General features: G+C 27.0%; 3 protein-coding genes across 3 annotated transcripts in view; 1 reads left to right on the forward strand and 2 right to left on the reverse strand.

Annotated features, from left to right (window-relative positions):
* LOC100206606 (tyrosine-protein kinase RYK) overlaps positions 1-5,956 on the reverse strand; it is a 43,237-nt gene extending 37,281 nt beyond the window's left edge. The window contains exons 1-2 of the mRNA XM_065787970.1: positions 5,677-5,956; positions 281-399 (exon numbers count right to left, since the gene is read on the reverse strand). Of these exons, the coding sequence (XP_065644042.1) occupies positions 281-399; positions 5,677-5,776 (219 nt within the window). The 5' untranslated portion in view covers positions 5,777-5,956. The remainder of the gene's footprint in view (positions 1-280; positions 400-5,676) is intronic.
* A 3,121-nt stretch (positions 5,957-9,077) lies between these two features.
* On the forward strand, positions 9,078-9,599 carry LOC136074358 (uncharacterized). The gene has a single exon (XM_065786664.1). The coding sequence runs from the start codon at positions 9,078-9,080 to the stop codon at positions 9,597-9,599; it is 522 nt and encodes a 173-aa protein (XP_065642736.1).
* Positions 9,600-17,695: 8,096 nt separating this feature from the next.
* On the reverse strand, positions 17,696-19,163 carry LOC105845433 (uncharacterized). The gene has a single exon (XM_065787975.1). The coding sequence runs from the start codon at positions 18,937-18,939 to the stop codon at positions 17,884-17,886; it is 1,056 nt and encodes a 351-aa protein (XP_065644047.1). The 5' UTR covers positions 18,940-19,163; the 3' UTR covers positions 17,696-17,883.
* Between the last annotated feature and the right edge of the window lie 7,292 nt (positions 19,164-26,455).

The raw sequence follows: 26,455 nt of genomic DNA on the forward strand, positions 1-26,455 counted from the left end.
ATTACCATATAACAAAATTGTTATTTTTTCATCTAACCTTTTATTTATTTATTTATTGATCTATTTTGTGATTATTTCACTTTATAATGATCACTCTCAAATCGAAAAAGAGTTGATTATTATCACATGATCAAAACAACAATATATACATATATATACATACATATATATATATATATATATATATATATATATATATATATATATATATATATATATATATATATATACACACACACACACCCAGCAGGTTAACAAACAATAATTAATTTGTATTTACCTTTTTATCTTGCCAAACAAAAAGCACATGATCAATATTTTCTGGTATCATTAAACTATATTTAACAGCCATCCAATTAACATGCCCATTTCTGATATAAAACAATTCACCATCTAATCCTAATTAAAAAACAAATATCCACAGTTACTAGGGCAACTTTTTTTTTTAATTAATAAGTAAGAATTTTAAGTTAAACAGGAGTTTAGAATTCTGTTGGGTACTCAACAGGATAGGTGTAACAATCAACTTTTCAAAAAAATTGTTACTGATTTTAGACCCAATAGGGTCTACAGTTGGTATAAATAGTGGTGTTGCTACAACTATTAAAAAATTTGACTGTCAACTAAATGGAATAATACATTTTTGAAATTGACTAAAAATCGATTTAGTCAAAATATGGAAATAATTTATTTTTTTGAAATAAATTGTAATAAAAATAATAAAGTAATTTACATTTGCTTACTGTTTTTTAACATCATATCATTTGAATATAATAGAGCAAAACAATATGAGAAAAGGGCCACTCTGACAATGGGACAATTTATTCCCAGACCTCAATGATTTAGGGACGGCCTTAAATACTTGCTATAAAGTCTTTAAAATCATATGCAATGTGATTGAATAGATGACATTTAGATTTTAAAGCTTCACAACATAATCAGAGCCGCCCCGAGCCAGCTAGGAGCAGCTCTGTATGAAAGTATTTATGAAAATCAAAAGCATAGAGTAATACATAACCGAAAGTTTAATTAGGTATAAATCTTTTTTTCTTTTTTTTTTTGTAGTTGTTAAAGTTCTCCCAGAAGTCTTTACAGTATTATCACCGAGCACCGCAGAAGAGCATAAATAATTTATTTTAGTCTAAGTTTATTTTTTGTTCCATAATATCTACAAATTCGTAAATACATAATAACGATTCGTCAAGAGTGAATATATAAATAAAAACAAAATATTGCAAAGTGGTTTTACAAAAATAATAAATTCACGGCAACGAATTGCCGTTAATTTATTTTTTTTGTATTATTTTCATATTTACAGCAATTCATTGCCATAAATATAAAAACATATAAAATTTTTACATAAAATCATTACATTATAATGATATTAAGATGTCAGATCAACAAATATACAAACATATTTTTATAAATATCTTTTTTTTTTTCTTCAAATTACTAATGCAATGTTGAAAATATATTGATATATAATAAAGAAAATATTTAAGAAGCTGGCTGAGAATAAATTTAGAAAACAATCAATAACTAAATTTTTATACTTTAAAATACTTTCTTTAATACTTATTTAAAGCAATTTAAGTTTTTAAAATCAATATTATTCAAATTAATTCATAAAAACTTATTCCAGATACGAGGTTTACGATAAGTAATTATGAATTGCTTAAGTTTATTTTTGCATAAAGGCTCTAACAGGGTACTATTTGTAATAAATATTTATACTCTAATTTTTGTTTATAAAGACTATAGAAAATTGAAGGACTTTTTTTCATTTTGGTTTATAGATAAGACTTAGAACATTATATGCATTTAGTTCAAACAATGTTTATAAAGACATTTTCTTCAAAAAGAGGTTTTGAGTGTTCTTTTTTATTTTTAAAATTAATCACATATATAACATGCTTCTGTTTACGATAAAGTGGTTCTAGTTTTGTTTTATAGGTACTACCCTATGTTATATTTTTGTAGTTTAGGTAACTTTGAACAAAGCTATAGTAGATTTGCATGATCAGTGGTTTTTTTAAATAAGTAACATGACTGGTATATTCTTCCGATGCTTTTGGATATTTTACTACCTAAATTAGCAAAATGTTTATTCAAATTTAGATTTTCGTGAATAAAAATACCCAAAAATTTTGTAACAGTACCCCTACTTATTTCTCTATTTTTAATAAACATTTTCGGAAAAGAAGATTGAACTTTTTTTCTATAGGAAAAATGAAATAAAGAAAACTTCGCTTTATTTGAGCTGAGAGTGTTTTTTTAATTTGCCCTTACCATTCTGAATTTTTTTTTTAATTCATTGTTCATTTCTACCCCCTAGTTCGCTAATAACTTTTCAAGAGATAAAAAAGTTGCTATTGTCAGCAAACATAGTTGAAATTATTTTTGATGCCATACAGAGATTATTTGCATAGATTAAAAAAAGCAAACACCCAAGTATTGATACTTGAGGTACACCACACTTTATTAAAGACGGATTAGAGAGTTTATTGTCTCTGTAATATGCATATTGCACACGTTTATCTAAATAGCTTTCGCACGTCTATCTAAATAGCTTAATAATGCTAACATGCTATGAATCAGATAAAATTTTAAGAGAGTAAACAAAAACTAGGTAATTGTTATAATAGTACAAATATTTGGCTAATCATGCAAAAAATGCAAATTTTAGAAAACATCATGTTTTCCTAAATATTTCAAACACAACTAAATTGTATTGTAGCTGCAGGCTTGGACAGGAATAGCGTGCAATTGAGCGCTATTGCTGACCATGCAAACAATTTTTTTTTGACAACTTGACCACAACTGTTTAGTTGTTTAAATGATTTTAAAACATTTTAGAAATCATTATTCAAGGAAGAAAATTTAAAAAAATAATAATAAAAAAAAACAAAAAACAATTCCTTATGAAAAAGAAAATATATAAGCACTAAAATAAAACTAAAAAAACTCAAACTCTTAGCAAAATTTACTTTTTGTTATGCTTTTAATTGCATTTAAAATAAATTACTTAAATTTTATAATAATGAAATTTATTAAATAAATTTCTATACAGAGAAAGTTCCTCCATTTATGTTTGTGATTTATTATATCTCTATACGAAATTCTATGATACATTATTATAGAGTTTCATAAAAATGCTCCAATTTAATATAGAGTTATTATATAATCATAATAATAATAGAAATAACAATAAACAGTAATAGAAATAACAATAAACAAACCAATAACTTTGGTCTTTTACCTAAGTAAATAATTGTTTAGTGAAGAAAAATTATAATATTTCTTCATTAAATGATTATTACTTGTTACTCTTAAGTTATAATGTATAAACAATTTTTCACCACTTTCTGGTGATTGACCGTTTCTATTAAGTTCATAAATAAATAAAAAGTCTTTTACTTTCTATACAAAAAAGCAGGGTTGGCATTGAAAAAACCAATAAAACCTGCCTAAAAAACTCCAATAAAACCCTGGCAATCAGGTTATTTTTTTTAGTTACTTTATAATTTTATGAAATATTGCAACCAACATTTTTGAAAATATAAGCATATTATAGTATTTATTCAATAAGATATATATATATATATATATATATATATATATATATATATATATATATATATATATATATATATATATATATATATATATATATATATATATATATATATATAATTCCTAACTGGTTGTCAGAAAGTTTTGTTGACAAAAAGTAAAAATTAAAATGCAAGACTGGAATTTTTTTTTTTTTATCACTTGATAGACTACCTGCCCCAACCAAACCCTCAATCAATGTAGCAGCACTCCATTGCGAGTCAGGCTATTTGTCAATCGATGTAGCAGCACTTTGTTGTGAGTCAGGCTTTAAGATAGTCGGTGTAGCAACACTCCATGCATGATTTACAGTAAAAAAAATAAAAATAAAAACATTTTATTAAAAAAAATTAAAATATTTTATTAAAAAAAATAAAAATTAAAACATTGTTTATATTATTAAAAACATTCAGAATGTTTTTAAAAACATTCTGGTCAATTAAATTTACGTTTTTGCAGTTTTTTTAAAAAAAGGTTATTTTGTAATTAAATTAATGGCTTTAACTTTCTGACAACACGCAAATGTTGGGCGAAAGTCAAAAGTAATTAAAAGTGACGTATTTGTTGGCATAAGAATCATTTTTTTCCTTCCGTACTCCCAAATGCAACAATCTATAGAACTATATATTTATATATATATATATATATATATATATATATATATATATATATATATATACATATATATATATATATATATATATATATATATATATATATATATATATATATATATATATATATATATATATATATAAACTATGTCAGTGTATTCTACAAATAGAGTAGAGTGCTCAATGTTCTTAAAGAACAGAGCAATAGTAAATTAGTAAAAACACTTGTCTATCTTTTATCTTCAACATAATGTTTCACCATCAGTAGGTTCATCAGGAAGCTTCCTGATGAACCTACTGATGGTGAAACATTATGTTGAAGATAAAAGATAGATAAGTGCTTTTACTAATTTATATATATATATATATATATATATATATATATATATATATATATATATATATATATATATATATATATATATATATATATATATATATATATATATATATATATATATATATATATATATATATATATATATATATATATATATGTTTCAAAATTTTAAGTCTTAAAAATGAGATGAAAGAACTAGGCCAAACAAAACTTAAGAGAAAACTAAAAAAATAACAGTATTAAAATTTTTAAAAAAGATTTTTTAAAAATAGAAAATTAAAAAAAAAGTAAACTTAAACAAATAAAAAAATAAAAATCATTATAAAGATTAGTATAAAGATTAGTCTTATAAATTTGAATTAAAAGAAAACAGGATTGTACTTTTTAACATTTTATTAGCATTGTTTGTAAATAAAATTATTTTTTATTCATTGGTTTACACTGTTGACATACTCAACAGTTGCATGTCACAGATTTCATGCCATCTAATAAAAACATTAGATTGCAAGAACAAACAAAAGGAGTTATTATGGTAACACCTAGGCAACAAAATCAATTTTTTAAAAATTAGATTTTAGACAAGCTCATTGCTGGAGTGCATACAACTAAGAGTAACGTAATGTGCAACACTATCTAATGCTTTTTGCTAAGCGATGTCAAAGCTGTATTCTACAAATTTTATTGTTCTTGTAAAGCAAGAACAATAAAATCAACTTATTACAATAAAAAGTAATATTAACACCATAATAATATATAACATCATCATTTTGAAAAACCATGGTTTACACATTTTGTTTATATACATTACTTTGATAACTTTTAACAACTATATTACAGATTTCCCAAATTATTTTTTTCAAAAAGTTATAGAGTTTCTCGTTACTTTTACATAACTTTTTCACACACAAATTCACACAGTGTATGAACTTTCAAATATTTTCTAAATATTTTTCAGATTTTCTATGAATTCCAAAATGTCAACACCTTAGATTTAAACAACTCTCCTCAAGTAAAAATTAAAATATCAGTTTTGAGGTATATTATCATAATTATTAATTTATAACAGTTAATTTATAAATTTTTTTTAAATAAAATAAGATTTATTCTTACCTAATACTTTATTGGCTTGTTCCTGAGAAATATACAAATTAATTTCTGCATAATTGATAATAATCACATTCAAACAAAAGAGAATCTGTAGCAATATCATTATAATATTATTATAATATCTTTTATGAAAAGTATTATGTTAAAAGTTAGACGCATATTTTTTTTCGAGCATAGCAGCTTAACTGTACCAAATTTTTATCACAATGGTGAAGTCCATGATCACTTAAAGCGGTTACGGAGTATAAATCGTTTATGCGGAGTCGTACTTTAGTACGGCTCCGCATTGAGTGTCTTCGCGATCCGTCCAAACCTAATAAAAAAGATACCGGGAACAAAAATAGATTTCAGATTAAGATCACGGATCTTAATCTGAAGTATCGGTCAGCTTGAGTACCGGTTTTAAGTTATTACCGTAAATTGGGACTTTTGGAAACACTTTTTTTTGTCTATACTTTTGTTCCAGATTTGATAAATTATACTTTATAATTAAGAAGTAAAGTCATTTTTCATAGTTTTTCTAAATAACCCCGACGTTAGGGCAATTAGAAAATACGAAGAATGATATTTATTTCTGTCATTGGGCCAATAGAAGATATTTGGATACAAAATATCCTGAGCCGAGGGTTCATGGGCACAAGTTCCTTCATATGGACACAAGTACCTTCAACCAGGGCCGTCCCTAGGCGGGCAACGCTGGGGCATTTGGGGCGCCGCGGCAAACTTATATTTTTATTTTTTTAGCGGTCTTCATAATTTTATGAAAATAACGTCGCCATTTAAAACCTTGGTCGCCCAACATTTTCAGTCATTGACTTTAATGGATATTTCAGGTTGGCACGTCCACAATCTGAAATATCCATTAACCCCATGAAATCGAGGGGGGTTCAAACTTTATATGGTCATAATTTTTGAACGCTAAAATATCGTAATATGAAATTTAAAATTTATTGATAAATATAAATCTAGTTGAGAATAATACAAAAAATATTTGATCAACTTGTTGCTCTCACGTTTGGGGCAGCGGCGGCAAAAATTTTAGACAAAGTTAATAAACCGACAAGAAAGTTAATAAAAATGGTTGCAAACTGTAATCAGTAGTGTCCTAAATAATGAATTAAAAAAATTAAATTAAATTTTTTTAATTAAAAATGTTAAAAATTCTTTCTTTCTTTTCATTCTCCAAGTTATTCACAACTTTGTGAATCAAACATTTTGTGTGATGAAAACTCCTTAAAAACATCTAGTAAGACCTCCACTCTGTCTCAATCTAATGAGGCGAAAGATCATGTGTGTAACCCTCTGTTGTGTAGATCAACTTCTTCAGCTAATTTTGGCACATGTTAATCAACTTCATCCTTGGACATTTGTAGCTAAAAATCTCAGGAAGCATCAAAGAAAAACAAAGAGCCTAAATGTACTAAATGTACAATAAATCTACAATAGTTAAAACAGATGATAGTTTCACAATTAGATTTTTCAAACAGTTTTCTAGTTTTCAGAAATAGATTTTTTGCACAGAAGTGAGACTTGCAGATTCTTATCTAATTACCCGTCCACTTGACTGGAACGGCCAGCTGTAAGAGAGATTTCATCATAGAAGCTCATCAAACCTGTAGACCAAAAAAAATGGGAGCTTGCTTTGTCTTACTTAATTAATTGGTCAATTTTGCCCCGGGTGCAACCAACCCTAGGGACGGCCCTGCCTTCAACTCCCCATAAGTACAAAATCTTTTAGGGGAAGTCAGGCGGGGGAAGGAAAGAGCCAGAACTTTTATAAAAAAAACTATATATATATATATATCATCTTCATAAAAAATTATTTACAATTTTTTTTAGTTAATATGTGACGGGAGTAGTCCGAAGACAAAGTTCTTATCATCTAGCCCCGTTGTATCATATACATATTTAAAAAATAATAAGCTTTCATATAAAAAAAAAGTTTCATGATAATAATCTACTTTACATCAATCAATTTGGTTTCAAGAATTACTCAATTAAAAGATTACTCAACTGAACATGCAATTATCCAATTTGTACGTGAAATCTCATAATCATTCGAAAAATCACAATAAACACTAGGAACTTTTATTGACCCATCAAAAGCCTTTGATACAGTCGATCACCATATTTTGATTTATAAATTTAAATACTACGGAATAAAAAATAAAATTTTAAAATTATTTAAAAATTATTTATCTAACTGAAAACAATTTGTACCATTTAACAATGATTATCAACCCACTTTTCTTAATATAACCTGTGGAGTCCCACAAGGTTCAATACTCGGACCTCTCCTTTTTTTAATTTATATAAATGACTTAAATAAAGCTTCAAAGCTAATGAACTATATGTATGCAGATGATATAAGCTTTTTCCTTTCTAACTATGATATCGCTAAAATTTTTAAAACAGTGAACGAAGAGCTCAGACATATATCTAACTGGTTCAAGTATAATAAGTTAACCTTGAATACTAATAAAAAACAAATGGGTTTTATTCATTCGATTACAAAAAAGCGATTTCTCCCATCAAAATTACCTCAAATCTTTATCGATCAAAAGGAAATAAAGAGAGATTTTGTTTCAAAATTTTTAGGTGTTTATCTTGATGAAAACATTACTTGGAATCACCATATTGATGTAGTGATTATTATCCCATTAATCCCATAGTGATTAATGGGATAATAACTTTAAAATTGTACAACAGCCTAGAATTTAACTATTCGACGTCCAACTAACGGGTGATGCGGAAGTTATCGGACAAATCCTAATTTCATTATTTGAGCATAATAATTAGTTTTTGTGGTTTTATGCGTAGGCACAAACGTTCTATAAAATATAAACTTTATTATTTGAAACACAATTATTTAAAATGAGGTTAAATGCAGCTGAACGAGAATCTTTTCGAAAGCAACTAAAAATGTTTTTTGTAAATAAACCTAATATAAAAATAAAAAAAATTGTAAATCGTTTTGAAAAGGAAGGACTTGCTCGAAGTACAATATACGATGACCTAAAAAGACTTGAGACTGTTCAATCGTTTTCTGATAGAAAGCACCCTGGTCGTCCGACATACTGGACTAGAGTAAAGAAAGCCGAATTAACGAGACTTGTCAACAATCGAAAAGGGGTCAGTCAGAGAAAAATAGGCATTAAAGTCGGTGTAAATCAATCGACAATTGGTCGTCAGTTAAAAAAAATGAATATTAAATATAGAAAACGTGAAAAGACTCCAAAATACACTATAGAACAACAAATAAAGGCAAAGAAAAGAAGCAGGAAACTAGTTAACCAACTCTATAACACAAAATCGCTTCTAGTCATCGATGACAAATAATACTTTTGTTTTGCAGGGGACAACATGCCTGGAAATTCTGGATACTACACAAACAACAAAAATACATGCCCAGAAAGTGTTCGTTTATAGGAATAGAGAAATTTCCAAAAAAATTATTAATGTGGATAGCCATATCTGACCGTGGTATGTCCGAGCCATTGTTTCGCACTTCCAAGGCTGTAGCGATCGATTCATCAATCTATATTAATGAATGTTTAGAAAAACGACTTCTTCTATTTATTCACAAGTATCATGGAGACTTTAACTATTTATTTTGGCCAGATTTAGCAAGTTCTCATTATTCTAAAGATTCTCTAAATTGGATGGACCAATATGTCTATTACGTTGATAAAGAATCCAATCCCCCAAATGTGCCTCAAGCACGACCAATTGAAAATTTTTGGGGACATTTGGCACAGAAGGTTTACGAGGGAGATTGGCAAGCTTCAACAGAGCAAGTTTTGATTGATCGCATTAAACTAAAACTACAAGAAATTAATTTAAACTTTTTACAGTCGCATATGAAAGGCGTCAGAGCAAAATTGAGATCAATTACAGATGGTGGTGTTTTTTCATATAAAAAATAATATATATTTATTAAAAGATAAATGCTTTATTTAAAAAAAATATAATAGTAGTTTGTTTTTTTATTTATAAATAAGTAATTAACGTTTTTATTTTGTCCGATAACTTCCACATCACCCGTTAATCACATTTCTGTATGTAAACATGCCTTCATGAGTTTGCATGCCGTATAGCACATTCAAGTACAGCTACTAACAAACATTCTCTTATCTGGAGTGTCAGCTAAAGATGGACGTGGAAGGTACAACAATAGACTATCTAAAATTAATGACAAATATATTGTTAAACTTAGCGCACATACTGAGTCATTAAAAAAATTTCATTATTCTTTCAAAATTTTGAAATATTTGCGAAGAGGATTAAATAATAAAACAATGCATAGTTTGTTTATAAAGCATCACCCCGATCAGACAAATAAAATTGAGTATGAGTACTACCTAAAGTATTTTTAAGAAAACTCAGATTTGGAAAAATCTCAGATTTGGACGTCCTCAAGTTGACGTGTGCTCGGAATGTGAGATTTTGGGATCAAAAATACGCAACAAAAACTTACAAAAAACGACAATGCTAAAAAGAGTGGCGGCAGCGCAACTCATGGTCAACAAAAAACGTGCTGATAAATTTTATAATAAGATTAGTTACGTAACTAATCTTTGTGATACAAATCTAAACGTAGCCGCACTATGTTTTGACTTCATGCAAAACCTCCCTCTTCCGCACATACCTGTTCAATAGATGTTTTACTATCGTCACCTTTGAAATTCACAATCTGGAAAATAATACGGGCCACTGTTATGTTTATCACGAAGAACAGGCCCGAAAAGGTCCAAATTAAATATGTACCTTTCTACAGAACTATATCTTCACAAAAATTCCGGATTCTGTTCAAGAACTTCATCTATTCTCTGATGGCTGCCCTGGGCAAAATAAAAACTATACCCTTGTTCAATTTCTAGTAGCTCTACAAGCTGAAAAGCGCTTTAAAAAAATTTATCATTATATTCATACGCGGGAACACTCATTCTTTCCCTGTGATAGAGACTTTGGTAATATCAAAAGAAATATACAAAAGCATGACCACATCTACCTTGTGAATGAGTATATTGATTTGATAGTCAGTAGTAAAAAAAATTCCAAATCATTTACGGTTACAAAGATCACGCACGAGGACATTTTAAATTTCAAAGATTGGTGGCCAACTGTTTATAAAAAAGCCCCAAAACCAATCAGAGAAAACATACTCGATCGTGCATTTTTTATATCGGATTATAAAATGTTTGTTTATGACAGTGCAATGCCAGGGTATTTGGCAACATATGACTTTATTGATGGACTATGTTCCAGAACTTTTAAACTTGTAAAAAATCAAGTTGAGCAACAACTGCCCGCTAAGAAAGTTTATCAGGAACCAGTTGCAGTAAATGAAAAAGATCAATAATATTAAAAAGCCGGAATGATACCCACAAACGCAACCGAGTTTTGTAAAAATATATATTCCTGGAAAACAACTGGCAACGTGGAGAAAGATAATTAACTCTTTTTTTATTGCAATAACTATTGCTTGTTAATTTAAATACTTATTTGTTTATTAAAGTATAGTTTTTAACGTAAAGTTCGAAGTTTTTTTATTCTCTTATTCGTAAAAACTTGATTGTGAGGAAAAATAGTACTTGTCCAAGGATTTTATTTAATTTTTGTAACAAGAACAACTTCTTTTTTATGAACTACCACTATACTAACAGGTCCTTAGGGAATGGAAGTAAACCCCTGCTAAGATAACTGGCATCCAAAGTAAATAATTTATAAACTATGACTGTTTAAAACTTAAACATTGGTTATTTCGAAATGAAAATATTGGACAAGTACTGTTCTTCTTTTCACCGATTCAATTATAGTTTTGTGTTTTTTGGAAATATACCTAAAAAATTAATATATATGTAGCTGAAATATAAAGTTTTCCTGTTTTAGTATGTTATTTTAGAAAAAGAGAAATCTTTTTCTAAAATAACATACTAAAATAGAAGAAATATTGCATAAATAACAGAAACTTTGAATAATTCTACTTTCTTAACATATAAATAAAATAGTTAAAAAAGATATTATCCATGGAAATATAAATTAAACAAAACACAAGATTTAATTTTAAATTGATTTAAACACAAGTATTGCGTGGTATTATACCACGTCAAAAGCAATGTAAAGAGGTTCCATAATTTGAAAATGCGGCAATTTCACCAAACCGATTTGAATTACTTAATCAACAGCACAACTAATAGTTACGTACAAATGAGGTCTTTTAATGTGTTGTTAAAATCCATATTAAACTCATTTAAAGACTTTATAATAACCAATAATATAATGGTATCTACTGGCGTAAATTTTGAGATGCAGCATTAATATAATTATGAAAAACCAATGAATTTGGTTTATAAATATACTTTTGGTAAAAAAAACATACTTAAGTGCCAAATTTAAGTGTGTTCTTGTTTATATCACATTAGAATATTTAGGAAAATGTTGAAATAACCACTTTATTCGGTTTGGGTGTAAACTTTTTATAATCATAATCTTTGAATTTTGAATTTTCAAACCTGCCGATCTACAAATTACCTCTTTTCATGCCATTAGCGTGAGAAAATTGCTCACGTAAAGGTGAGCAATTTTCTCAGCAATTGCTCAGTTTTACGTGAATAAAAACTTAAGCAAAAATGCTAATTTGTTGCCCTCACATTTGGGGTAGGGATGGTAAATGTTTTAGGGTATTTTTTTTTCCAGGCTCCAATCACCACAAGTTTTATTTCTTAATCTATGTATAAATCATTGCTTAGCTACTGCTCGGGTTATATGTATATTACACAGTGACGTAGCAAAATGTTTTTGGCCCGTACAAATACTGTTTCAGGTGGCCAATTTCTGTTTCTCAGGAACAATAACTTTTACTTAAAAAACAACAAAAAAAAACTCTTTAAATACATCTTGAGGTTTCAAGTTGCTTGAGGGAAAGTAAATGTTGCTTATACTGGCCTTGCTGTAGTTAGGTCACTGATACTACACGCAGACATAGGCAATTTTACAGGGGGGTGTTATACCTCCCGAAGAAAGTGATTTTCAAGTTATTGTCGATTTTTTACGAATTTAGTCGGCTAGTCGGGTATTTGACACAATTCAGTCGGGTAAATTTTTGTTTTGAGGACCGTAAAAATTTCGGAGCTCCTAAATCGGCGGGACACGGGGTTGTAGCCCCATAATCCATATCTGGTTTAAACTTTCCCTCATTAGTTTTTCAGTAATTAAAACTTTTATGCAAAAAACCTTTAAAAAGAGCTAACAATTATGCCAATTATGCTTTTCAAATAGTCTACCCTTTCTGAGTCTCCCATGGGTATATGCACCTTCTCATGCTATGTTTCAGCTTGTCTGAATTCTAGACTTTACTTTTTTGCATTACTGTTGACAAGATCCTGTCAATGTTATAGTAGAAAATAAGTAAGTTTACTTTATATAAATTACTTTAACTTACTTTACAAATCATATAAAATGTAAGCCTTAGTAATTTAAATTTTATTTTATATATAATTTATTTTTAATAAAGATTTATTACTTTCAAAATAAAAAACTCTTACTTAAAAATATTATTTTATTTGTAAATTTAATTTACATTTGGTAGCATATTACTTTTATGTAATTTATTTTTGTATGCAAGTTTTTTTTTAATATAATTTTTTTTTAATTAGTTACTTTTATAAGTAAATGTAAATTATAGTTTGAGGAACTTTTATATTAACTAATGTAATTTTCAAAAGTAATTAATTTTTAAATGTAAAAGTAAACATCTTTTTAATGAGACTTACTTTTTACATGTAAAAGTAAATTACTTTTTGATGTAATTTTTGATGTAATTTGTATTGTTGTAGTTTGTTCTTTTACATAACTTACTTTTGAAAGTAAAAAAACTTTTTGAAAGTAATAAAAAATTAATTACTTATACGGAAATGTAAATTTACATTAAATGTTTAAAATTACTTATGTAATTTACTTCTTGATAAAAGCTAACTTAATCGGGTAAGTATAAAAAAAGTAAGTAAAAGAGCCGCCCCTAATGTCAAAACCTAAAATACAAACGCGTCTTTGAATGCAAATATATAGTTTGGTGTACCGAAATTTATAGGCCGGGTGAATAAAAAAAAAGCAAATTTTTTTTTTATTCAACCGACCTAATAAATGTGGTACTATTTATGGTCTAAACTCTAGATAATAAAATGAAAACTGATAATCACCTTTGTAACTTAAAACTATATAAATGTTGTTAACAAATTCATTGTATAAAGCTCATTAACCGCTAAAATTCATGGTTGTAAGAGGTAAAAAAGTGTTGGTGCCATTATAACCAATTAGAATTAAGTAGTGGATGAATGCTGATCCCCCTCGTCAAGAATGCACTGCGATCACCAATAACGTTTCGGAGAGCCCGAGATCTGCACTAACGCCACTAGTCAGGGGCGTGTCCATGCAACAGATATCACCGCCTGCACTCTACGTCATGCTAGTCAATATTGCAATATAATAGGACTGCACTACAAAAGCCAAAAGTCCCAATCCCTACCCCAGTTTTTAATACAGCTCCAACATTCTCAGAGATCTTGTGAGGGTGGTGAGGGATGCGAGTGGTATGACCATAAACAAATATGTAAATACTTGGACATATGAATATCATGTACACTTAAACTAGAAGAGACAAACGTGCACACATGCACGTATGCGCATGTATTAAAATAAATAATTTTAATATATAGAAATAACACAAAGCAAATTGAAAATAGTAAAATATTTTGTGGTTAGTACGAAATTAGTTAGTATAAAGTATGGTAGAAAATGTGGTAACTCCAATAGTATTAAAAATATAAAACTTACCTGATAAGCAGAGACAATAGCTCTCATACAAAACAGACTCAAAGTAATTAAAAAAATGATTAGCCAGAGTTAAAAAAATACTGAAAAAAGTAACGTTAAAAAACAATATTGTTGACAAAACGACCAAAAGAACGTCAGCAAAGACTGTATAGTGCAAACTACAGTTAACTAACTTAGCGACGTCAGATCAAAAAAATAAGTAGAAACGAAAAACCTAACGAGATCGTCATTGGCCCCTGTACCTACTAAATGTATTTGTTCATTTTACCAATAAGTTTTTAAACTTTGGGCTCACCAGCCACAAAGAATAAATTTTTATTGTTCATGCGACACAAAGATCGCAAAAAGTGACCAACGCAGCCGTCCAGTTACATAGACTTGGGAGATAAGGAAATAAAAACAGATTGTAGATAGTGTCGTTAAATAAAAAAACAAATCATAAGAAAATGTAAAATGTGTGGCAAGATTTTTGTGAAATAGAAGAACAAAAAAAAAAAAAAAATTTTATCTTTCCAATTACTAAAGCTTTATTGATAGACAAGCTATTGGGAAAGATTATGCATGTCAAAACTTAAAAAACAAACGCAGCTTTGAATGCAATCGTATAGTCTGGTGTACCAAAATTTATATTTGTTAACATAAAAATAATTGAAAACGGGTTCCTATTCAGCTGTAATACATTTTAACAACGGCAAAAATGGAATCCTTGGCAGTTTAAAAAATTTTGGATTAACAGAAACAGTTTTGCACCAAATTGCAAAAAACTGGATATTAATATCACGCATGACCACAAAAGCTAATGACAATGTAAAAAAACGAAGAAAATCCATCAGAGCTAAGCAAAAGAGCTATAGTGACATTTAAAAAAAAAGAAGCCTTACAGGCTCTTATGCTACAGCAAGTTACTAGGATATAAATATTTATTCGTTGAGATTTTTTAAATTTTTGTGTTTTTCTCAGCTTCGCATTTCGAGCGTTTCTTGAAAACTTAAAATGCGATAACTTGATATTGGATATTCTGTTTGTTTTAAAATTTTCAGTAAATGTTCACAACATATATGAGCTCCATTTAACCCTCAAAATTTTTATGAATCACTCTAAATACTGATCTATAGACCTAAACGTTTCAAAACTTACCACAAAACTATTGAAAATCTATGGGTTCATTCAAAAAAGTCAATAACTTTTTAATATTTTGATTTAGGTCAAATCTGACGGTTAAATGGAGTACCGAGATTACTGTAGAATATCTTAAAATTTAATTGAAAACAGATAAAGACAAATTGACTTAGAGCATTTTGGAATGTGATCAATTTGCTGATTTTGTGACACTTTTTCCACCATTACGGATCAACCAAATATATATATTTTTTAAATCAACTTCAGAACAGAATAAAAACTGCAAAAAGTTGGAAATCCACTTCCACTAATTACTGTTAAATATCAGAAAACATATCGTCGTGATTAATTGCTTTTTTTTAGTGTTCCTTTAAATATCCATTAATTCCCATATTTCATTCCCTAAGAGTTACTCCCGAATAAACTTTTTTTTCTCGTTTCTTAGTTAACAAAGTTTCGTAATGAATAATTTTTTTTTTTTGTTAGAATTTTTATTAAATTCGTATATATTTTTGTATAAAAAGCTCAAAATTCTCTACAGCTTAGAAAAATAAGAACTGTTTAATCTTTTGCTTCCAAAAAAGCAAATCAAAATAATTTTTTCATTTAATCCTATTTTTCTCTAATCTATATTGATTGAATATCAAAAACTCTAGTCGAAACATATCCTAGATATTGTTGGAATTGCGTCAATTTGCTTGCTTGTATGAAAATGAACAAAAAGTGCCAATCATCAGTTTTGCTTGAATTAACTTCAATTCAATCATTAAATTATTTTGAAAATATTTTATTCAACCATTAGTTCTGCTAGAATCAAATTCAATTTAATTATCAGCTCTGCTTGAAATCAATTTAATTCAATTATCTGAAATCGTCATCAGTTGTTACATCACCTTTAAAAAAATGAAGCATACGTGTTTTACGTTTTCAATGTAATTGGAAATACAGTTTGTAGTACGTTACTTTTTGACCAATATATTATATTTAGATGTGTTCAGTTTAACGTTTAAGAACTTATTGATAAAATGAATAAATACATTTAGTAGGTACAGGGTCCAATCAGTCTTGAATACCCTCTTTCCACCAATTATAAAAAGGTGTTGGAAGAAAATTAAAGAAATAAAGAAACGAAAACAAAATAACTTTTAGAGTAGCATAAAAAAATGCATAACCAATACTTATTAGACTTAAAAACAAATTAACTGGCCCTCAACTTTGCTATCCGATTTTTTTCCATTAAAAAATGTCAATTACCAAAATTGTTATAGATTTTATTGAAAACATTTTAATTGCATAAACTTAAACCAAATAAAAAGTTTAATGGATTTATTATAAACTTATATACATGAAGGTTTTTTTAAATAAAACCAAAGATTTTTTTTTCATAGTTGTGATTAAAAGTTGAATAACAACTTGATATTAAAAAAGATCATTAAAAAAAAAGATTTTTGAATTAATTTAGATGTGACAAAAGTAAAATATTTTTAATCCGTTACCCACTTTCACCTACTGGAACTCGTTATCAAATGTTTTAAAGCACGATTTTTACCGTTTTCATTTGCGAATGTTTTAAAGCTATTGTCAAAATGATAAAAACTAAAAAAAAAATCTTGCTGCAAAATTTTTAAACGAAATATAAGAAGAAATAAAAATTAAAACACATTAAGTATAAAATAGAAAGAGACACTATAATGTTCATAAAACATATATGCTACAATATGCAAGATGCAAATATATATTTAATAAGATTTTAAAAAAATTGTAAATAAATAAGGATTAGTTGATCTTATTTCAGCCGCAATCCTTATTTTTTGGTTTCCAAGTTAAAGTCCAAAGTTTCCCTGTATATTTAATGTACATTAAATACACCAGGTATATTTAATTTTTATTAAATATACCAGGTATATTTTCATTACTTGATGTGTATTAAATATATTTTTACGACTCGTTTAGAAGTTAAGGATGTATAGAATAAAAATATTTCCATGGTGACCAGGAAACAACAAAGAAAAACATTAATAATTAAGAAAAAGATCATTTATTGTTTTAAGTTTATAAGTGTGTTTCATATAAATAAAATATTTAATATCATTTTGTATATCTTTTAACTTGTCTTTAAATTTAAATGTTTTTACAAGTTATATTGTCATTCTTTAAAGTACAAAGCCCGAGACTTATCTTTAAAAATTTCATACCATTAAACATATATTAAGAATTTTTCAATGTATTTATTCAGCTTTTTATTAAACCACCCTTTTAAGATATAGTTAAATCTGGTTTGAAGTACCTAAAAATGTTTCGCACTTTTTTGTTTATTGAATTTTTATGTTTTGGTTTTAATGAGTTTAGTTCTGGAATAGCAAGAATAATGTTTTCTAAATCTTGATTAGGTTCGTCACTTTCGCGGCTGCTTATTGAAGTTGAACTAGGTGAGTTGCTTATACTACATGAACGAATACGATATACTGTGTGTGACAAGAGTTTTTGTGGCAAGGAACCTCTTCTGATGTTATCCAAAGCTTTTAATTTTGAATTTTTTGCCAAAAGTGTGTCTATATTTGCGGTAGTTTTTATGTTTGGTTGACTTATCGAGCGCTTCTGAAATCTTGGGTGAGGTTTATTACAAGGTATACTTATCTCTTCTTTTTCACTATTATTACCTGACACATTCAGATTTTTAGCCGAGCTTCCATTTTTTTTGTTAATTGATTTAAATGAACGTTGACGAGTAAATTGGTTAAGTGAGCCAATGTTTTGAAAATAATTTTTTGGAGACAAATATAAGTTCAAAGTTGTATTTATAATGTTCTCAGAAGATTCAATTACTTTAGCGCAAGACTCAACAAATGCACTTCTAAAATGTTCTTCATCTAAACGTTTTGAATAATCGAGTCCTTCTTCAAACGAAACAACGCGCGATAAATCGCTTTTGTTACCAACGAGAACAACTCGCGTTTCTTCATCAGATTCTTTAAGGTGCTTTATTTGGAGAACTATTTTCTTCGCTGTTTCAAAAGAACTCCGGTTGTCAACAGCATACACAACTACAAAAGCGTTTCCTTTTAATATTGCGAGTTTTCTCATTGCTGGAAAATCTTCTACTCCAGCTGTATCAGTTATCAAGCAGACATGTGCATAACCTTCCAATTCTACAATATGCGTAATATAATTTGAAACAGTTGGCGTATACTGTTCAATAAAAGTTTTTTTAACAATTTGGTTTATCAATGCTGACTTGCCAACTTTTTCTCCCCCTAAAAATGTTATTCTGTAATCAAACACATAAGCACTTTTCCTGGCAGAATTAGACATATCAATTAAGTTAATTGCGGAAGTCAGGTGTTTAAAAACTTGTAACGTATAAAACACGTTGCAACGTTTTCAACTCTATTTTGAAACCAATCGCTCTCTTTAAATAATGTTCGATCTATAATCTTAATTAAAGTATAAAAAGCGACCAGTGAATAGAAGATTTATTAGTATGCCAACGAGTAAAAAGAATTTTAAACAAAACACAAAGACATCGCTGATGAACACAGTTGTGGCTTCTTTTCCTTCTTTTTTTTATGGATGTTTCTATGAGCGTAAAAAGATAATTTCTTAAAATAACTTTGCAATGTTTTACTATGACGTGTAAACATTTGAAAGTGTGTTTTACTCTTTGTCACTTTAAATCTTTAAATATATTTAATTAAAAATTTTTTTTCAAAGTTGTAACTCACCTGAATATTTAAATTACATATATATATATATATATATATATATATATATATATATATATATATATATATATATATATATATATATATATATATATATATATATATATATATATATATATATATATACATCATGAGGTATAGAACAAACGAAATAACAAAGAATACGTCAAGAGCACATCTTGACGTATTCTTTATTTGTAATTTATAAATTCTTTATTAATAATTTATAAATTGAGCACATTCTTTATTTGTAATTAATTCACTTTTACGAGTTGTGACTAAGTAATCTTTGCTCAATTTATAAATTACTTTTTTGAGTGTCATTTTTCGAATATTTTTTATATTGTACTAGACATAAACCTGCATGCTATTTCTATGTAAAAGTTAAAACAGAACTAAAATGCTATATGAATTACAATATTTTATTTGAAATTAATAATTTAATGTAAACGCGTAAAAGATTGGGATTTAAAAGTTAAATTTATAATAGATCTCGGTCAACTTTTAAATGTTTTTACACGTAAAACGCGTAAAAGTATTTAAGTGTTTAATTAACTTCTCTCGCACGATTTCGTTTTCCAAGTTAAAAAAAATAATATTTCGAAAATTACTATATAACTAAACTTTTATCACGTTTTACAATCGAATTTTTTTTTTCATAAAATTATTTTTTTAACGTGACTTTTTATTTAAAGTGGGAATTGTGCGATTAAAAAAAAATGTCTCAGGAAAAACGGCAAATACTCGTGAATCAAAGATTTTGATCCAAAAAGAAATTGATTTTTGACTTTAATATTAACTTTTTTAACTTTTTACTCAGTATGATTTTAAATTGACGTTTTACGTTGAAATTACGATTAAATGAAGTCAATTTGACGTGAGTGCCGACTAGTTATGACTATATAACCGTGGTGGCGCTTATGTTTATTCTATGCAGCATACCTAAGTACGCATAAAATTATTGACATGACATTTCTGTTATTCAATTAAGGTACAAGTATTTTTTTTTTGAATGAAAAAATTACCTTATTAAGCTAAAATCTTTTTTACTTTTTCTTCATAAAATTTTGTTACAAAAGTGTCACAAAGTTTTTTAAGTATTTTTTGTTTATGCACTTATTTTAATATGTTTTTGTATACTGATCCACACAACTTTTTTTTTTCCTACACTAAATATACGTTTATGTTAAATTTTTTCTGTGTTACTGTTTTTTTATTTATTTTTTTTTTTCCCATACCTCTAAGGCGAAACGAAGTTTTACCTGTTGATTACCTAAAAAAAATTAACGTATGTGATCAATGAAGTTGGAAAACTTTGAAACAAGTAGAATTATTTATATAAAATTTAATGTATTTAGCTATATTTTAATATATAACCATAACTGTTGAGTTCAAAACATGCTTTGCTTCATGGAATTTTAGAAAATTTAGGAATAGAACCTTTATGCGAGCGTTTTTGTAGATTTTTTTTTTATACAAAACCTAATAATTTAATTATTTTATTAAGTTTAACGGAAATCAATTTTTTTTTTTAACTTGAAAGTATTTTTGAAGAATTTATTTGAGAATCTTAATTATCTAGCTTATTTATTGCAAATGAATTAATTAATATTGTAAGAGGTTTTGAATAAATAATGTAATCTATAATGAGCTATTTGTTTTATTACTACGAAGTACTTTGAATGCAATTTGTTATTATTTTTAGGCTATGGATGAAAATTACGATTGAGAATTTCTATAAATATTTATACTGCTAATAATATAATATTTATTACCATCGTTTTTATTCTTTAAATTATAATATATTCATTTTTTATCATTATAATATTTTGGTTATTGTTATTATTATCTTACTTTATGGTGAAGTGGTTTATTTTCTTTCAGCTTTTTGCCTTCCAAAGATTACCCATAAAGATCCGTAAAAACCGCTTTAACAATCAACTTTAAGCGTTTAAAAATTAGGAGTACTTAAAATTAACGTTACAACAAGAACGCGGATACTCGCAGAAGATCATAAGATCTTGTCATCGAGAACCGCCTAAACAGATTTTAAATAATAAATAATCCTTTAATCATTCATAGACAAATATTCACACATAAATACAAATATAATTATTTATACATATTTAAACATACAAACATGTAAATAAATATACTTACACATCAATATATATATATATATATACACATACAAATAATACGCACAAATACACATACATATATACGTATATATATATATATATATATATATATATATATATATATATATATATATATATATATATATATATATATATATATATATATATATATATATATATATATATATATACATATATATATAAGTTAAGATAAAAGATTTCGTATATATAAATTACGATAAAATATTTCCTAAGAGTATTAATAAAAAACAAAACAAACTTAAAAATATATCAGAATGTTTTCAACTGAGAAAAGAATTTCTTTCAATTTTCTTTTAAATAAGAAAAAGTTCCATTCATGAGAGAAATCAAAAAGTTTTAACACTATTTTGTTCCATAAAAATGCTCCTCTAAATGAAATACAAAGTTTACCAAAATTAGTTTTGAAAACTGGTTGAAGAATAAAATTTTCATTACGCAAATTGTATTTATTTTTAACTTTTAAAGAATATAAATTGTGAAAAGAAATTGGAGATGTGCGAGACTTACATTTAAACATAAAACACAATACATTAAAAATATTAAGTTGATATATATTAAGAATATTCATTTCGTTTAAAAGAGGCTTAGCATGATAAAATCGATGTTTAAAATTAATAAGTCGTGCAACATGTTTCTGTTGGCGATAAAGTGGTTCTAATTTAGTTTTACTTACACTACCCCAAGCCGCATTAGCATAGTTTAGATGGCAATGAATAAAAGAGTGGTAAAGCTGAATTAAAGTATGTTTATTTAGCATGCTTCTTATTTTAAATAGTATTCCTATACTTTTGGAAATTTTAGAGGATAAGTTTTCAATGTGTTTTTTCCATGTCAGATTTTCATCAATAAAAACCGCTACAAAATTTGTAGCCGTTACTCTTTTAATTTGAATGTCATCTATAAAATTTACAATCCCTCATTTTTAGTAGAGTTTTCACAATGCCTAAAAGTATCATATATGAATCATCAAAAAATTCTGGATCTGCCACTAATCTGCCACAGGCATAGAGAAGCTCAAAAGACAGACTAAGACAGGTTGACAGTAGGTAAAAAGTAAATTTATTAAAGAATGCACCTTTAGCTGCTCCTCTTCTATTAGCCAACGATAAGTATTTATTTTTGATTTTTATGTTTCGATTTTTTAATATATATTTTTTTGATTTAAATTTTAGGTACCCCAAGAAGTCCTTATGGCTTTATCACAGAGCACCGTAGAAGAGCATTTGAGAGGAAGTTCACGCCTCCTTCCTTACCGATATTATAAAACTTACCCAGAAGTGGCGTTGAACCACGGATCTCTAGTGATCTCACGGATCTTCTGAGACAAGTGCGCTAACCAGTGCGCAACGACTGCTCATTTTTATTTTGCGTTTTATTTATATTACCCATCCTATTATTATATATTACTCATATTTATTTTACGTTTATAGGTATTTCTTCATTGACTGGCTTGAATCATTATGAGTAACACGAAATCTATTTCTGTAAATTTATGAATTTTTTTTAATGTGGTTGAACTAAAAGAACTCTCCAGGATGAAAATTAAATAACTGAAAAGTTATAAAATATCTATAAAAGTAATATATATATATATATATATATATATATATACACACATAAAAACATATAAAAAATATTATACTATTACTTTGTATTACATCCCATCTGAGTTTTTAATGATGATGCTTTAGAGTCTTTTTTTTTTTTTTTTAATATTTTTATATCGTCTTCTACAATAAATACAATTTTCATATATATATATGTATATATATATATATATATATATATATATATATATATATATATATATATATATATATATATATATATATATATATATATATATATATATATATATATATATATATATATGAAAATTGTATTTATTGTAGAAGACGATATAAAAATATTTAAAAAAAAAAAAAAAAAGACTCTAAAGCATCATCATTAAAAACTCAGATGGGATGTAATACAAATATCACCAAGCCCTATTTTTATAAAACCGTGATTTATAAATATCATACTATATTGGTACGAAGTAGTAATTAGTGATTGCTAAAATACTTACATTATCTGTAGTTGCAAAAAGAAAAAGAACGCTGCTGCAGTTGCAAAAAAACGATTATATACTTGTCTTAAGATAAAAAAAGGTGAAAAAAAGAGTAGAAAAAAAAAAGAGTAATATCATTAAGAAGCTTTGTTATGGTGGATTGTGATAATAACATTTTTTTTCAAATAATTTTTTTAATTTATCTTGAATTTTTATTAAAGTTTTACTTTATTTAAAAAAAACATTTTAAATCTATCATAGTGAGATCCATAAAAAAGAATAATTGTTTAGATTCTTTTTTAAATCAATCAAGAGTGGTTTTATTATTATTTTTACAGAGACTAGAGAATTCCGAACTTTTGGATTAAAAGTTCAGTGTTCTACCACTGTATCTTAATTTATGAAAATGGAATAATTTATGAAAATAAAATAATTTATGAAAATGGAATGATAGAAAAAAGAAAAAAAAGAAAAAAACATAAAATATTTTTTAGAATGGACAATAAAATAAACAATTTAAAAATAAGTTCATCTTTTAAAACAATTATCGCAAATGGATATCACATAGCAAGCATTTATTGACCCAGAGTAAGCTATGTAATTCAATGTATTTCATCAATATTTAATAGCACTAACATTTGCGTTAATTTTTTCTCTTAATGACCATTTTTATATTGGGTTTTGTGATGTACTGCATGATCGGTTTAAAACAAACAATTATAATTTTGATTACGCTTTTAATGGTTTAATGAAATTTTTAATTTAGGTGAAACAAGGATAGATTGAAGCAAGGATTTGAGTTAATTTGGGTTATTATTTTACCTCTTTACAAGACAACCAAGACAACATGTTGTTGTTTTTATGTATTAAAATACCCTATAATGGAGTAAAACTTTGTGTTATATAAATTTTACGTAAGTAAAAGTAGGAAAGTATGACTAAAGTTGGGATCCTTAGGATTGTTGTTGAAGACAAGGAAAATTAAAAGTGGGATTTGGTTCGCCCTAGGCAGTTTTACTCAAATTAAACATGTGTTTTGTTAGGTTTTTAAGTCTAATGTAAATGTCGCGTGCTTTTTTTACTGGTTTTTCATTTGTTATGGAAACCTAGTGTAATATTATACAACGTTTTTGTGACGGTGAAACTATTAATAAATAAAAAATATCTTAATTGATGTTTCCGTTAAATAGTAATAGTTAATTTCGCGCAATTGAAACCCTATTATTGGCATGTGTTGTTCTTTTTGTTTTAGGAGTTTAAAGACGCAACAAGGGAGTTGTGCCGGCTGGGTTTTCACTTTTCACAAAATAAAAATTCACATTTAAGATGTTTATTTATATAATTTACTATTTAATTTGCCATTTTTTTCAAAATAAGTTAGTAGTTTTTTTATAAAGTGACAATTCAAAAGTTACGTGGCTTTGTGCTCATAATATATTCATACAACGTTTACATTAGGTGGTCTCATTTATGCATTATTATAGCAATTTATAATTCGTTTATGAATAAAAGTCAATTTAAAAATATTAAAACACTGTTTGCATAGAAATTTGGATTACTTAGCTTTTGACTAAATAATTTAAACAATTTTGTAAAATCTTTCATTTGCGTCAAAAGGTAAGGTATTTTTAGCAACTGGTATATTATTTGTTTATCTAAGCTATCTAACTTTATCTTAGATTATATAACTTTATCTTAGTTATTATATTGTCATGGGCAGTTTAATCGTTTTAGCGACCTCATGTATTGACGAAACTTGAGTAAACTCAACAGTCGAGCAAAATAACACCTAAAGAAAAGGAAGAGTTTTCTAACAGATTAACGATTTATGGAGTTAAGATGTCACGAAACATTTATTAACTTTTTCAACTATCTATTTTATCCGTATATTGTCTGCAGCTTAGATTAAAATTTATTTACTAAATAGTCAACTTGAAATAAATTTCAAATAATAAATAAATAGCGGCTGTTTATTTTCTGTTTTAAAGCCCTCCCTTCTTGTACGCATTTTTACGTTACGTTACATTTACGTACGTTTTTGGGTAACCCCATCCCCCATACCTGCTTACGCATTTTATGGACGACCACTAATTTAAAAACATTTAATATATAGATATTTTTAGTATATGTTTTTAACTAATATAATATCAACTTTTTTTGTTTTCGAATGTTGCTTTTTTTGTGAAACTAGATTTAATAACTTTACTGTCTGAACAAATAAAATTAGTTTAAATTATTTTAAATCCATGTTACAATACACTACATTGTTTTGTCATCTATAGATAAATCTCTCAGAGGTTAAAAAAAAACAATTTATCTAATGTATTCCTTTGTTACTAAAAATGACTTTGTCATAGTGTGTTTATTTCATTGATATTTAGAACGTCTTAGTTTTACAAAAACACCTCGCGGGTGTTTTTTTCTCTATTTAAGTCGAACTTTTATGGAATTAGATGTGGATACTCCCTCATTTTGCATAGCGGTTAATTCATTTTATTCGGTTGTTTCCATTGCGACAACTTCTATAAACTCCAGCACCTTAAGTTACAAAAGTTGTTTTAAGCTTTTATAAATTACCTGTCTACTAGAGATGACTGTCTATTGATGGACAACCTTTTTACTCTCACACTTGTTATTTTGTTTTAGGTTTTTTAATGACTCGAAACTAATGTATCACTTTAATGATTAATCAAATTTTAATGCATAAATTTTTTTAAAGCATAAATTTTTATGACTTCTGCATATCTTAGAAACATAATAACTACTATTCTTTTGGAATTTTAAGTTATCTGCCAATGGCGCTGACGCCGGCTCCAGCCCAATAAGCGACATTGGAAAGGAAGGAGGCGTGAGCTTCCTGGTTAAATACTCCT

The sequence above is a fragment of the Hydra vulgaris genome, chromosome 01 (genome assembly GCF_038396675.1).
Source record: "Hydra vulgaris chromosome 01, alternate assembly HydraT2T_AEP".
NCBI classification, from domain to species: domain Eukaryota; kingdom Metazoa; phylum Cnidaria; class Hydrozoa; order Anthoathecata; family Hydridae; genus Hydra; species Hydra vulgaris.